The sequence below is a fragment of the Leptinotarsa decemlineata genome, unplaced genomic scaffold (assembly GCF_025532065.1).
Source record: "Leptinotarsa decemlineata unplaced genomic scaffold, Ldec_3_MD MMD2_tig00027543_RagTag, whole genome shotgun sequence".
Classification (NCBI taxonomy): Eukaryota; Metazoa; Arthropoda; class Insecta; order Coleoptera; family Chrysomelidae; genus Leptinotarsa; species Leptinotarsa decemlineata.
The window spans coordinates 107501-122500 of record NW_027412721.1 but is presented as its reverse complement, the minus strand read 5'-3'; the positions used below and the strand labels follow the sequence as shown (position 1 = coordinate 122500).

General features: G+C 42.7%; 2 protein-coding genes across 2 annotated transcripts in view; both read left to right on the top strand.

Annotated features, from left to right (window-relative positions):
* Nucleotides 1-2032: 2032 nt before the first annotated feature.
* LOC141486958 (histone H3) lies at nt 2033-2495 on the top strand. The gene has a single exon (XM_074185573.1). It carries the CDS (start codon nt 2085-2087, stop codon nt 2493-2495), a length of 411 nt encoding a protein of 136 aa, XP_074041674.1. The 5' UTR covers nt 2033-2084.
* A 12180-nt stretch (nt 2496-14675) lies between these two features.
* The window catches only part of LOC141486941 (histone H3), a 1328-nt gene continuing 1003 nt past the window's right edge, over nt 14676-15000 (top strand). The window contains exon 1 of the mRNA XM_074185554.1: nt 14676-15000. This exon is cut by the window's right edge and continues 1003 nt beyond it. The gene's annotated coding sequence lies outside the window, so the exon portion shown is untranslated.

Genomic DNA, 15000 nt, shown 5'->3' with positions numbered 1-15000 from the left:
AAGTTTCCATCTGCAATATTTTCTTCACGCTTCCGAAATTCTGCTCGCTCCCAGAAGGCAGAGGTAAACTTTCATTACACTTTCCGTTATATTTATGTTTTCACTACACTTTCCGATACTTTTATATTTTCACCACACTTTCCGTTCATGATTTATTTTCGCCAAAATTTCCATCTGAAATGTTTTCTTCACGCTTCCGAAATTCTGCTGCTCCCAGAAGGCAGAGGTAAACTTTCATTACACTTTCCGTTATATTTATGTTTTCACTACACTTTCCGTTATCTTTTATATTTTCACCACACTTTCCGTTCATGATTATTTTCGCCAAAACTTCCATCTGAAATATTTTCTTCACGCTTCCGAAATTCTGCTGCTCCCAGAAGGCAGAGGTAAACTTTCATTACACTTTCCGTTATATTTATGTTTCACTACACTTTCCGATACTTTTATATTTTCACCACACTTTCCGTTCACGATTATTTTCGCCAAAGTTTCCATCTGAAATATTTTCTTCACGCTTCCGAAATTCTGCTCGCTCCCAGAAGGCAGAGGTAAACTTTCATTACACTTTCCGTTATATTTATGTTTTCACTACACTTTCCGTTATCTTTTATATTTTCACTACACTTTCCGTTATCTTTTATATTTTCACCACACTTTCCGTTCACGATTATTTTCGCCAAAGTTTCCATCTGCAATATTTTCTTCACGCTTCCGAAATTCTGCTCGCTCCCAGAAGGCAGAGGTAAACTTTCATTACACTTTCCGTTATATTTATGTTTTCACTACACTTTCCGCTACTTTTAAATTTTCACTACACTTTCCGTTTTCTTTTATATTTTCACTACACTTTCCGTTCGGGTTATTTCGCCAAAATTTCCATTTCAAATTTTTATTTCACGCTTCCGATATTCTGCTTGTTCGCGGAAGGCAGAGGTAAACGTTCACTACACTTTCCGTTATCTTTTATATTTTCACTACACTTTCCGTTATCTTTTATATTTTCACTACACTTTCCGTTCGGGTTATTTCGCCAAAATTTCCAATTCAAATTTTTATTTCACGCTTCCGATATTCTGCTTGCTACCGGAGGGCAGAGGTCGATTAAGTTTGACGATAGTCGTGTCACTAAGTGTTCTGGCGATGTTCTAAATTTACTGTAGTCTCTGGAGATACCCTACATTTTGTTTTATAAAAGAGAAGACATTAGTAGATCAAGATGTTCACATGATGTGGTGCTTGCTGCTGCTGCAGGTTTTTCCGGGTTTTCCTGCAGCTGAAAAAGCAAATGCGCCACTGGAATCATCAATGAAGTCGCCCCTCCGGAGCGTCAATTAAATTTTGTTGTTTCATAATTTCATGATTTGTATTACTTTCTTGACCTGAGACTTACTTCAAAAATATAAAAAATACACACGAATTCATTTCATAAGCTTTTGTGGTTCTGAAAAGAACCTTTTTTTTATGGAAACGGTAAGGACAATACAGGGGGAGGCATTAAATTCAACCGCCAAATCCGTACAAGGTTCGACCTTGCCTTTTCAGGGCGTATACAACATCCATGGCTGTGACGGTTTTGCGTTTCGCATGTTCGGTATATGTTACGGCATCTCTGATAACATTTTCGAGAAATACTTTGAGTACTCCACGAGTTTCTTCGTATATCAAACCCGAAATACGTTTAACACCACCTCGACGGGCTAATCTTCTAATGGCAGGTTTCGTTATTCCTTGGATATTATCACGCAATACTTTACGATGACGTTTCGCTCCTCCTTTTCCTAAACCTTTACCTCCCTTGCCACGACCAGTCATTTCGAATGTTAAGAATAAATTATATACTGCACGATACGAATGAAATACTGTTAGTGATACTAACGACAGACTTCGACTAAAGTTCTACACCGAACTCGGTCGGGTTTTGTTAAATTTCATGACTCCGCCCACAACTGGAAATCGGACCAATGGCGTCTCGTCTAGATGGTATATAATAGTTGGCGTGTATAAGCCGACTCAGTTCATATGTTGTCCGTCTATCGTTCGGTATACATTTCGTTCGTTACAATTCGCAATAGGTTTTGAAAATGGCTCGTACCAAGCAGACCGCTCGTAAATCGACTGGAGGTAAAGCTCCGAGAAAACAATTAGCTACTAAAGCAGCTCGCAAAAGTGCACCGGCTACGGGAGGTGTTAAAAAACCTCATCGTTACAGACCCGGTACTGTTGCTCTCCGAGAAATTCGACGTTATCAGAAGAGTACTGAATTGTTGATTAGGAAATTACCCTTTCAACGTTTAGTTCGAGAAATCGCTCAAGATTTCAAAACCGATTTACGATTCCAAAGTTCAGCCGTCATGGCTTTGCAAGAAGCTAGCGAGGCGTATTTGGTAGGACTCTTCGAAGATACGAATTTGTGCGCCATTCACGCCAAGCGCGTTACCATTATGCCCAAAGACATTCAGTTAGCAAGGAGAATACGCGGAGAACGAGCTTAATTTCATATATATATATCCCAATATATATTGAAAATATATACAAAAAAAAGGTTCTTTTCAGAACCACAAAATGCAATTGATGAAAGAATTCGTTTATCGATAGATATGAATGAATGAATGAATGAATGTATGATATTTTCAATAACTCGCATCACGTAAATATTAAATCACGGGTGTTTGCAGAACATGTTCAGTATGATCCAAATATGGATTATAATACTGAAATTTTTTACTTTCCGAAACGAATCTTTCGAAAAGATCATTTTTAGAAACGGCTGAGATAAATAACGAAAAACAAGCGATCACTGAATGAAAGATCGCTCATAACATCACCATCTTTTCGTAAATTTCCTCTGATTCATATTTTTGAATACCTGGCATAAATCTCGAGTGACTTTTTGTAATATACCCTATACCAAAAATGAATCGTTCTCGAGATATTCGATCGTTTATACAGAAAAAGTAGGTATTATTCGGTTCTCGAGCCATTTCCCTATAAAATTGAAAACAAGTCTCATAGAATACATAAGCTATTATTGATTCATCAAAATATTACATTCCGTCGTCTTGTAGGAGGAGTAACATTTCCAAAATGATGAACGAGGTATTTGGAGTCGATGAGTAATTCTGAAGATATAAAAATCAGTGATTTCTCAAATGGAACACCCTTAGTTTGGAAATCTCGAAATGATTTTGACTCATTTTCCTGAAACGATCCCAATATCAGAAAATAAGTCAACTGTTCACAAGACATATTTCAATGAAATAGAAAGACAGAGCAATATTTTTTAATTTTTACTCTTTTACGAAATTATTCGATTCATATCAATTCGATAGTCGGCGGCGGCGGCGGAAGAAATATTATTTATCTATTTTTTTTCTGTTTATAGGGATAGGCTAGGTAGGTAGTTCTGACTATTTATTTATATATTTGTTGGACAGTTGAATTATATACGAATTCTTGTAAAAAAAATTGTGGCCCTGAAAAGGGCCATTTGTTTTCTTAGACTTCGTCGCCGGAGAGAGAAGTCAACTGATAGAAGAATTTACTTCTTCTTTTTTGGAGAGGCAGCTTTTTTGGCTTTCGGAGAAGATGCCGATGCAGGGGTCGCTTTCGCGGTTTTCGGTTTGGGTGCTTTCGGCTTTTTTGTTGGTCCTTTGTTAGTTTTCTTTGCTTTCGAAGGAGACTTGGTTTTACTAGCAGAAGTCGCGGACGAAACCTTAGAAGCGACGGTCTTTTTATCCTCGGCAGTTACCTTTTTAGGCTTGGCTGCGGCAGCCGCTTTCTTTTCCGGAGAGGCTTTCTTACCTTTCGGTGATGCAGCAGCCTTCTTGCCGGTTTTAGCTTTTTCACCAGCTACGCGTTTAACGGGAGTTTTTTTGGCCTTCGCACCGGCCGTACCGGACGTTTTCTTTTCGGTAGCCGACGGTTTTGCCGAACCAGAAGATGCCGATGCCAATTTGAACGACCCCGATGCACCTTTTCCTTTAGTTTGTACTAATGATCCGGAAGCAACCGCAGATTTAAGATATTTCTTGATGAAAGGTGCCACTTTTTCTGCGTCAGCCTTATAATTCGCCGCAATATATTTTTTTATGGCTTGTAAAGAGGAACCACCCCGTTCCTTCAATCCTTTAATAGCGTTATTAACCATTTCCGACGTAGGTGGGTGAGAAGGTTTACTTCTTGGATTTTTAACTTTCTTTTCTTTCTTCGCAGTAGACTGTGCCTGCGGCGACGAAGATGAATTAGCCGAAGCCGAAGAATTCTGATTTTCTATGTCTGCCATAGTAAAAAAACAACTGACAATATATTCTCGGAAGATAGATGCTACACTCGTTAGGCGTCTAGAGAGAATGATGTAGTCCTCTGGTGTTCCGTTTGTTTAAATATTCTGGGTCGAAGCACAGGCGGACGGGAGACTGAACGCTCGACATTCTCGTTAGACACGATATTGACGGCTTCCATTCTGCTGTCGAAATGTTCGCATCAACTTCTTTACGAAATCAATGCCGGTTTCCTATTTAGACTTCGACTAGCACAATAACGTGGATAGATTCTACGTATTCCGAAAATATTTTCTGATAAGAAAAAGCTAATATTAAACCTCGACAACTCACAGTAAATTACAATGAAATATGAAGTATTGATGATTTTGACGTAACTCCAGACAATTCCTTTCCGAAAATACTCGTAATCGATGATCTGGAAGGAACCTTCGAATAAATATCATAGGCGCGACTGTCTATAGAAACATGATACATTAGCCGATAATACTCGATAAATACACGAGTGAATAGGGGCATCGAAGAGACCTCGTGTCTACCTTCATACACGACTATAACCAAGAACCGACGCTTCTAATAGCATCAACATTTTCAAAAATTATCCCTATAAAAGTGTTCGATGAAAACGGCATTCGAATAATAACGAACGTTATTAATGTTATATTCGATAAGATATAATCATCGTAATATACTTTCAATAAAAAGGTCGATACTACAACACGAACGAACGAACGAACGAACGACGATACTGTGAGCTCTATCTATAACGGAGTAATACACACCCACCCCCACCCGAAATATATAAATCGTCAATGTTATAGTCGAAATCAGAAATGCTAATCATAAACGTTTTTAGACAACATATTAGCACGTAAATAAAAAAAAACACGTTAAAAAATAACATAAGTAATAGAGTACATGACTAGTATAACAGTAACGAACGTTAACTTTTTAGGTTGATAGGTAGGTAAGCACCATCTAAATATAGGTGGCAAAATTATTTATTATCATCGCGCGTTTCACGAAAGGAGGTAACAATGTACTGATAACAAGGCAACCCAACCGAGTGAGACCTAGCGCCCTAGCAAAAATAAATTATCATTCAGCGTCGAAACGATATTGTAAGAATTCTTTCATAAATATTTTGTGGTTCTGAAAAGAACCGTTTTTTTTTAAGAATGTATATCGTAGACCGGAATAAGTAAATTATTTCGAACTGGTATATTTCGTAACTGCTTTGGTGCCTTCGCTGACGGCGTGCTTCGCCAATTCACCAGGAAGTAACAGACGTACTGCAGTCTGAATTTCTCTGCTCGTAATAGTCGATCGCTTGTTATAATGAGCAAGACGGGAGGCTTCCGCTGCGATACGCTCAAATATATCATTTACGAAACTGTTCATGATGCTCATCGCTTTACTGGATATTCCGGTATCGGGATGGACTTGTTTCAATACTTTGTAGATATAAATTGCGTAACTTTCCTTCCTCCTCCTCTTCTTTTTCTTATCGGTCTTCGATATATTCTTTTGGGCCTTTCCGGCCTTCTTCGCAGCCTTTCCACTAGCTTTGGGTGGCATTCTGAAAATTTAATTTCGTCAATATCAAACAAACAAGTACTATCGTGCAGGTTTGCTTTCGACTCAATGTAAAAGACGCCACTCTGTCGTCACTATTTCAGATAGTAACTGGAACTCTAGTAGGCTCCGCCCACCGGAAAGTTGAGCGTTCGAGAACGCCCATTGGTCGGTAGGACGGTATTAATACAGGTCGATTCTATATAGAAATCATTGTATAGAAAGCTACTGTTAGAGCAACATCGAATAATTCTCAGTGAATTCTTTAAATTTATCCGATATATAATACTAATCTACGATTCGACATGTCTGGACGTGGAAAAGGAGGTAAAGTTAAGGGAAAGGCAAAGTCCCGTTCCAGTCGGGCTGGACTCCAATTCCCAGTAGGACGTATTCATCGACTCCTTCGTAAGGGAAATTATGCCGAACGAGTTGGTGCCGGCGCCCCGGTTTACTTAGCCGCAGTAATGGAATATTTGGCAGCTGAAGTCTTGGAATTGGCCGGTAATGCGGCTCGCGATAACAAAAAAACCCGTATCATTCCTAGACATTTACAGCTGGCCATTCGAAACGACGAAGAACTCAATAAATTGTTATCAGGAGTAACCATTGCTCAAGGTGGTGTTTTGCCCAATATTCAGGCGGTTTTGTTACCGAAAAAAACCGAAAAGAAGGCATAAGTACACATTTCCTGAGAGAGGAAAGCGACAAATAAAATATCGGCCCTTATCAGGGCCACAACGATTTTCTCTAATGAATTCGACAATTGCATATATTTTTTTTTTATTTTCTTGTCATCGCTTTTCGATACAATTGTTGACGCAGCACGATATGCGATTGTTTCTTTCTTGCTTGCGCATATTTACGTATACATGTATACATGATTAATAATATTATTATTGTTCAACTTCTTATTTTCGTGCCGAAACAAGTGATTTCTATTTGCTGAAATCAAATATCAGAATGTCTGTACGTTTATTCGTGATGAAAATAAAATGTATGCAGTAATATCAGATTTAGGTATACAAATGAATAAACATAACAATATCCATAGAAATATTATACATTCTTGTTCGTGGAATTACAATATAGACAATCATGAGTAAATTGGAATGAATAAATGAAAAAAATTATACCTAATTAAATTATATAGCATAGATGAATGCATACATACATTTCAATATCTGCAGAAATGAATGACGAGTATATAAAAATAGGTTGTTATTATTATTCATAGTAATTTGTGAAATGGGATAGATGAATATTATAAGCATAAAACAATAATATTTGGACAGTGGTTCATTAACCTTCGATCAGTTTATGAATATTCATTTTTTCAATTTTTTCTTTACGTACAAATGGTATCGCGTTTTAAAGCGGCGTTTCAGAAAAGTTTCATATGTAATTTCTATTGGTGAATAATTGAATAGTTTGGGAGCTACCTAGCTAGCTAGCTAGCTAGATACCAGTAGCTTCCCTGTCCTATAGATTTAGAAACCGAGTGGTATATAATCTAATTGTACAGATCGTTCTTCTCTTTTCTTCTTCGTATACAGATGTAGTAAGGTTGAAATTAATAATTTCGTTAAGTATACAGGATAAAATGAAGCAATTATTCAGGTAATCAAAAGAATGACAGATAATGCTTAAAATTAGATGGGTATATCGTTCGAATTTAATTTGGTAATTCGTTAATTATTACTCACACCAAAGTAAAGTATATAAATCGAATTCGTTTTGAAAACAAATTGTGGTTCTGAAAAGAACCGTTTTTTTTTTTTAAATTTCTCGTCGGAATATGAATCTAACCGCCGAAACCATATAATGTACGCCCTTGACGTTTGAGAGCGTATACTACGTCCATGGCCGTGACGGTTTTTCTTTTGGCGTGTTCTGTATATGTTACCGCATCTCTGATAACATTTTCGAGAAATACTTTGAGTACTCCACGAGTTTCTTCGTATATCAATCCGGATATACGTTTTACACCTCCACGACGAGCTAATCTTCTGATGGCAGGCTTCGTAATTCCTTGAATATTATCTCGCAACACTTTGCGATGTCTTTTTGCTCCGCCTTTTCCTAATCCCTTTCCTCCTTTTCCTCTACCAGTCATTTTGTGTAATACAAACGGAAGATTATAGAGAAAAAAAGTACGAGCGAAATACGTTATTACTACTTCGAATGCTCGAGAACAACTGAAGGCCGTCGGCGCTGGAAATGTTACCAATGTCCAGATCTTTAACAAAAGCGATTAGAGTATATTAACCGCGAGAACGAATGATCATCGAGAGACGGCAGCGAGCAAGGTAGGCGGAGCCTGCGCGCGCTCGCCGCGAACGAATAAATACCGCGCGCCGCGGTCGGAACGGGCAGAGCTCGACTTCTGCTAGTCAAGTCCGCTTCGCAGTTTGCGCTCGAGTTACTAAGAATTACAAAAATCTTAGAGGAGATTTTGCTGAATAATAAATTGACAATATAATTGTAAATGGAAACCTAAAAGACTGGACATTGGTTTTGTCTAACTTCGAATTAGAAAGATTGTACAAGGAGTCTTCGGCTACAGTTTCTACTGGCAGAGATTTGGGAAGTAAAAAAACCAAATTTACTTCCCAATCTGAATTCGTATACGACCACACTGTGGAACAGATTTTCTGGCCTTTATCAAGGCCGAGCTCCAGCGACGACCCAGAAATCAGGAATCCAGGATATATTATAAAACAGGTCTTTCTCAAGGCCAGACTACTGCAAACGGAACTTTTCAGTTCTAATCCTGCCCTTCTCAGGGCTTACACAAAGAATTCGCATTTCTTCGTCTTCGGCACTACGCCGCACCGAGGGACCCACTAGCCGGCCTCCTTGGACGTATTTGGCCTACCCAGGCTTGAATACATCGGGAGGTACGCCTACCCAGTATATCTAAGGGACAGTCTACGTGGGCTGTCCCATTGCACTGATATCTGGGGGCTTTAAAGCGACCCTGCGCCTCCGGAGGCGGTCTCTTTCCTTCGGGCCTAGGGAGTTAGGTAGGTCAAATCGCGATAGTGTGTCGGCTAGGTGGTTAGGGATCGTAGGGAACCCTCTGGTCCGGCCTAGTGCCATCGTGGTGGCCAGCTGTACCCCCGCGGCGCCTGTTAGACAGCTAGAAAGTTTAGGGTATACTAATAATAAATTCGAGACTTTGTGGTGTAAACAAAAGAAGGTCTTGCCCCGGAAATCTGCGACGATGCAGGGGACGCGAGGCGTTCAGGACTGGGAGTTAATCTTCGAGGACGACGATACATACGGAAATAGATCCTCCGGTGGCCTAGCACCCGCCGGCTCTGGTCTGCCTGCGACGAGCGACCTAGGAGCAAGAGGTCTCTTGCAAACTCACGCCCAGCCGGGTACCTTTTTGGGACCGCTCCGGGAACCGTCTCGGCGTCATGGCGCCCAACGTGGGGCACAAATGAGTCTCCCGAAGGAGGCATCAACACTAGAAGCTACTTCTTTTGACGAAGAAGCGAGATTTGGGATAGAGGAAAGGCAAACTAACCCTTTCAGTAGGCTTACGTCAAGCTTTGATGAAGGAGCTGATGCACCGGGTTTCGAAAGCCCTAGCAGCACCTTCAGGGATGCAGAAGGGGGGTCCTTCCATGTGATAAGTGAAGGAGAATCTCCTTCATCCCTTCCAACCACCTTGACTCTCCCAAGGATAACTACAGGACACGTTAGTCCTTCTCAAGAATGGCCCTCTCTGGCTTCGGGCCAAATAAAAACAAGCCAGTGGCGCCCACAGAAACAGGTTTCTTTCCAGCCCCAAGTGGAGACCACGAAAGAACCAGTAAAAAGGGAGAATCCTGTATCACAGGACGACCCAATAAATCGTTTGGCAGTAGCACTGTGTAATGCAATAGGCCAGGCTCAGAGGTCAAACAATAGCCGGTTTGAACGATTTCGGCTACCCACTTTTTCAGGAAGTGAAAATGAGGACCCTAAGGTCTTCATATCAAAGTTAACTGTAGAACTAGAAAGGAGTGGAGTACCAGAAGAAGATTGGGTCCATATCCTGTTCGCCCAGTTAACAGGGGAGGCCACGAAATGGGCCTCGATCTACGCACAAACTCAGATATCGTGGCAAATGATGGTGTCACGCCTAACTCAAAAGTATGCCAGCCCAGAAATGCTGGCAAAGCTCACTTCCAAGTTTTATGGTGAGAACCAGGATCGCAATACGAAGGTCGACGTATTCATCATAAGGAAGCTTGGACTCGCAAAGAGGTTGTTTCCGTATATGCGAGAACGAGAAGTTCTGCCCATTATAACCCAGCTGCTGTTGCCTGAACTGAGATGTTTCTTTAGGGGGAAAAGTTACTCAGATATAGAAACATTTATACAGGACGCGGCTGGTATCGAAGAAGACGTACGGCTGTCTAAATCAGTCCCTAGAAGCTTCAATACTCAAACCAGCCCAAACTCAACCAATTCCCAGGCTAACAATGCTCCGCGTAGCCAAGGAAATTGGAGTAACAATAGGGCAAGCAATTCAACAGAAGTGTATCGACCACCACATCGAGCAACCCAGCAACAGGGACCACCTTCGTCTAGGCCGAGCCCCAACGCTTCTCGTGGGAGCCACAATAATGTAGTAGAGACAGCTCCCACTCTCCAAAACGGAGAGGCGGAAAACTAGATGGGGCCGGAGTGGACAGCAGTGGAGAGCTAAAGGCCCCAATGAATTTCAACCACTGCAATAATATAAGCCCCTGCGCGAAAGTAATTCCTTCAGATCTCGAGTGCTACATGTCACTCGCTGAAGAACGCCCCCTTCTCGGAAGAAGCCTTCCGAGAATCCCCTGTGTAATAAATTCCTTGAATCTCTCAGCCTTAGTAGACACCGGAGCCTCTAGTAACTTCATTCAATCCGGCGTTCTAGCCAATATGGACCTGACCAGGCTCCCGAACCCGGCCACGGTATTTATGGGATGCGAGAGCAATGTAAGTCAGAGTTTGGGCCAGATTACGCTACCAGTGGAGATTGAAGAAAGGAGGTTTGAAATTAAATTCACCGTATTGTCCAAACTACAGGAGAAGGTCATCTTTGGCCTTCCTTTCCTCCGAAAAACCCAGGCCACGATTGATGTTGGCCGAGGGTCAATTTATTTTGGCCAAGCTCCGCGCTTATGTATATACTTTGAGGCTGATAATGCAAAACAGAGATCCCTGAGAACTATTAGTCCTGTACAACTGGAGGATTCCCAATTTTCCGGAGAAACAAAGGACAAGATATTGGCAGTAATAAATCAGTTTCCCGATGTGTTCGAGGAAACGATCCGCCAACCTCAAACTAAGGCGGTAGTCCACAAAATCCGCGTTCGCGAAGAACGACCATTTAGGCAGTCCAGATACGGCAAAATGTCAGAGGCACGGAAGGCAATTGTCCACGAAGAAATTTCTAAGTTACTAGAAGCAGGGGTAATTGCCAGAAGTACCTCGCCGTACTGTTCCCCGGTGGTTCTTGTTCCCAAGAAGGAGGGAAAGTTGCGGTTTTGTGTGGACTACCGGCAAATCAATAAATTGATTATTACCGAGGCCCCATACTTACCACCAATACAGGAGACTGTTCGTGAAATGGGCAAAGCATCCCTATTCACCACGTTAGATCTCCGAAATGGATTTTGGCAAGCTCCCCTGGACCGAGAGTCCCGAAAGTATACGGCTTTTGGAGGTCCAGACGGAGCAGTATACGAATTTAAAGTCCTGAGTTTTGGATTAAAAAATGGACCTGCAGTGTTCCAAAAGCTAATGTCAGAGGTTCTGGTAGGCTTTGTAGATAAATTCTGCAAAGTCTACCTCGACGATATAATCGTTTACTCGCACAGCCTAGAGGAACACTGCAACCATTTACAGTTAATCCTGGAGCGGCTTCGACTACATGGGCTGTGGCTTTCGCCATCAAAATGCAAATTCGGATCTACCACCCTAAACTATTTAGGTAGAGTCGTCTCCAAAGACGGTAACAAGCCCCAGGAACAACATATTTTGCACGTCCAAGAATTTCCTCCCCCATCGAATATCAAACAAGTGCGAGCTTTCCTAGGCACTGCCGGATGGCTTCGGGAATATATCCCGAAGTTTGCCGAAGTGGCCGCACCCCTCACAGACCTCATAGACAAAAAGAAAAAGTTCCAATGGAGTCAGGAAGCTCAAAGGAGCTTCCAGGCTATTAAAGATGCAGTGTCACAACCCCTGGAACTGGCACGACCTGACCCTGATCTCCCTTACGGCTTGCAAACAGACGCCAGCCACATCGGCATTGGTGCGGTGTTATTTCAACTGGAACCGCAGACCAAGGAACGAAAGATAATTGCATACGGCAGCGCAAAATTAAACGCGACTGAGCGCAAATATCATATAAATGAGATTGAATGCCTTGCCGTGGTATGGGGGATTAAAAAATATAGACACTACCTTCAAGACGGTCACTTCACGCTGTTTACGGACAACTCGGCCCTAACGTGGCTGGATCGTATGAAGGATGAGAAAGCCAAATTAACCCGTTGGTCTCTACTCCTCCAGGAGTACGACTTCACGATAGAACATATTCCGGGGAAGAGAAACCAACTCCCGGATTTTCTTTCACGAAACCCCACGGAAAATGAAACTAATGTCGATATAGACAATGACGTAGAGAGGATGTTTTTCCCTCATAAAAAGGCCGACGGCGATGAGGAAAATGAAGACGAGATGCTGTGCCAGTTGATGGATGAATTGAGCGAAATGCTCAACGTCTGCGACATGGTCTGTGTGACAACCGGCGATTTCGAGACATTGAACCAGTTGCGAACCTGGTTTGAAGAGATCGCTGAGTTGCAAAAAGCCAGTGACAGCGTTAGGCGGTTCCGGATCCGGATCGAGAGGGCCCGGACTAACCCGGAACCGTCTGAATACGAACAACGTATTTTGCATGATTTTGTTATGGAGGATAATCTACTTTATTACATCGGACCAAACCAAGACGTGAAAAGGTTGCTAGTCCCGAGGCGCTGTTGGGACACGTTGATCAAACGATACCATGATGGCGCCGGACATCCGGGAATCGATGAGACTCAGAATCAAGTCAGCAGGCATTTTTATTGGTCCAATATGCGTAAACAAATCGCAGCGTACGTAAACACTTGCTTGACTTGCGCGACCACTAAGAGAAGTCCCCCGCAGGAGGCTGCCCCTTTGCGTCCCAACGAACCGGAACGACCGTGGCAGATGGTATCTATCGATGTTCTGGGACCCTACAGCCCTAGTGAAAAGGGAAACCGATACATTTTACTAGCCACCGATTGCTTTAGTAAGTGGGTGGAGTGCCGCACAGTAGAATCTGCTCAAGCAAATACAGCAATCGAGTTTGTGGCACAGGAAGTTGGTTATCGGTGGGGATTCCCAGAAATAATCATTAGCGATAGTGCTGCTATGTTCCTCGGACGGAACTGGGAAACGTTCTGCGAAAGAAATGAGATTCAGATCAGGAATAGTCCGGGCTATCATCAACAGGCCAATCCAGTCGAGCGGCGAGTTCAAGAGCTGAAAAAAATGCTGCGGGCTGCCCTAATCGGGAAGCCAGAGTCACAGTGGGAACGTCTCTTGCCAGAGGCGATTTTTAACTTGAGAACGAGAGTAAACGCCGCGACTGGTATGACACCGTGTCAGCTTTTACTGGGCTATGAATTGCCTCGGCCAGGCGACTGGGACACTCCTTTGCAAAAGAGGCGAAAACCTCGAAATGAGGATCGTGCCCAGCGCGTAGAGGCAGCCCAGGAAAAATCTAGAGCATATCGGGCGAAACGTTATCCGGATCGAGACAAAGTGCCGGCCTTGACACTTACCCCAGGCCAGTGGGTGCTATGCCGAAACCAGGATAAGAACACTAAAAAGAATTTTGGCCCAACCTGGACGACGCCTTGCCGCGTAGTGAGACAACTCGGTCCAAGTACGTACGTGGTAAATAAAGGGGGTGTAGATCGGGTCATCCACGTGGATGATCTGCGACCCGCACCTCCTCCGCGTGAAGGGCAAGATCATCTAGACCCACGCCATGCGGACTTATAGATAGGAATTAGAAATAAGGTAGTTAAGATCTCCTATGTAGACTCGAGCCGCACAACGGAGCCTGCAAGGGGACAGGCGAGGAAGTGTGCGAGCACTCAATGTAAATAGTTAAGTTTAGTTAAGAGGGGAAGATGTGTGTATATTAGTATGTAAGGAAATTTTGTAACCAGAATTGTGTAATGTTGTTTATTTTGAAAAGATTTTTAATAAAGAACACTTCCCAGTCTCAGCTAGCTAGAAACTGTATGCGACTTCTTTAGGCGGGGGGGTGTTACCAATGTCCAGATCTTTAACAAAAGCGATTAGAGTATATTAACCGCGAGAACGAATGATCATCGAGAGACGGCAGCGAGCAAGGTAGGCGGAGCCTGCGCGCGCTCGCCGCGAACGAATAAATACCGCGCGCCGCGGTCGGAACGGGCAGAGCTCGACTTCTGCTAGTCAAGTCCGCTTCGCAGTTTGCGCTCGAGTTACTAAGAATTACAAAAATCTTAGAGGAGATTTTGCTGAATAATAAATTGACAATATAATTGTAAATGGAAACCTAAAAGACTGGACATTGGTTTTGTCTAACTTCGAATTAGAAAGATTGTACAAGGAGTCTTCGGCTACAGTTTCTACTGGCAGAGATTTGGGAAGTAAAAAAACCAAATTTACTTCCCAATCTGAATTCGTATACGACCACACTGTGGAACAGATTTTCTGGCCTTTATCAAGGCCGAGCTCCAGCGACGACCCAGAAATCAGGAATCCAGGATATATTATAAAACAGGTCTTTCTCAAGGCCAGACTACTGCAAACGGAACTTTTCAGTTCTAATCCTGCCCTTCTCAGGGCTTACACAAAGAATTCGCATTTCTTCGTCTTCGGCACTACGCCGCACCGAGGGACCCACTAGCCGGCCTCCTTGGACGTATTTGGCCTACCCAGGCTTGAATACATCGGGAGGTACGCCTACCCAGTATATCTAAGGGACAGTCTACGTGGGCTGTCCCATTGCACTGATATCTGGGGGCTTTAAAGCGACCCTGCGCCTCCGGAGGCGGTCTCTTTCCTTCGG

Bases quoted from the DNA above. Each gene is read 5' to 3' on its own strand.
- LOC141486958 (XM_074185573.1), top strand. From the start codon at position 2,085: ATGGCTCGTACCAAGCAGACCGCTCGTAAATCGACTGGAGGTAAAGCT.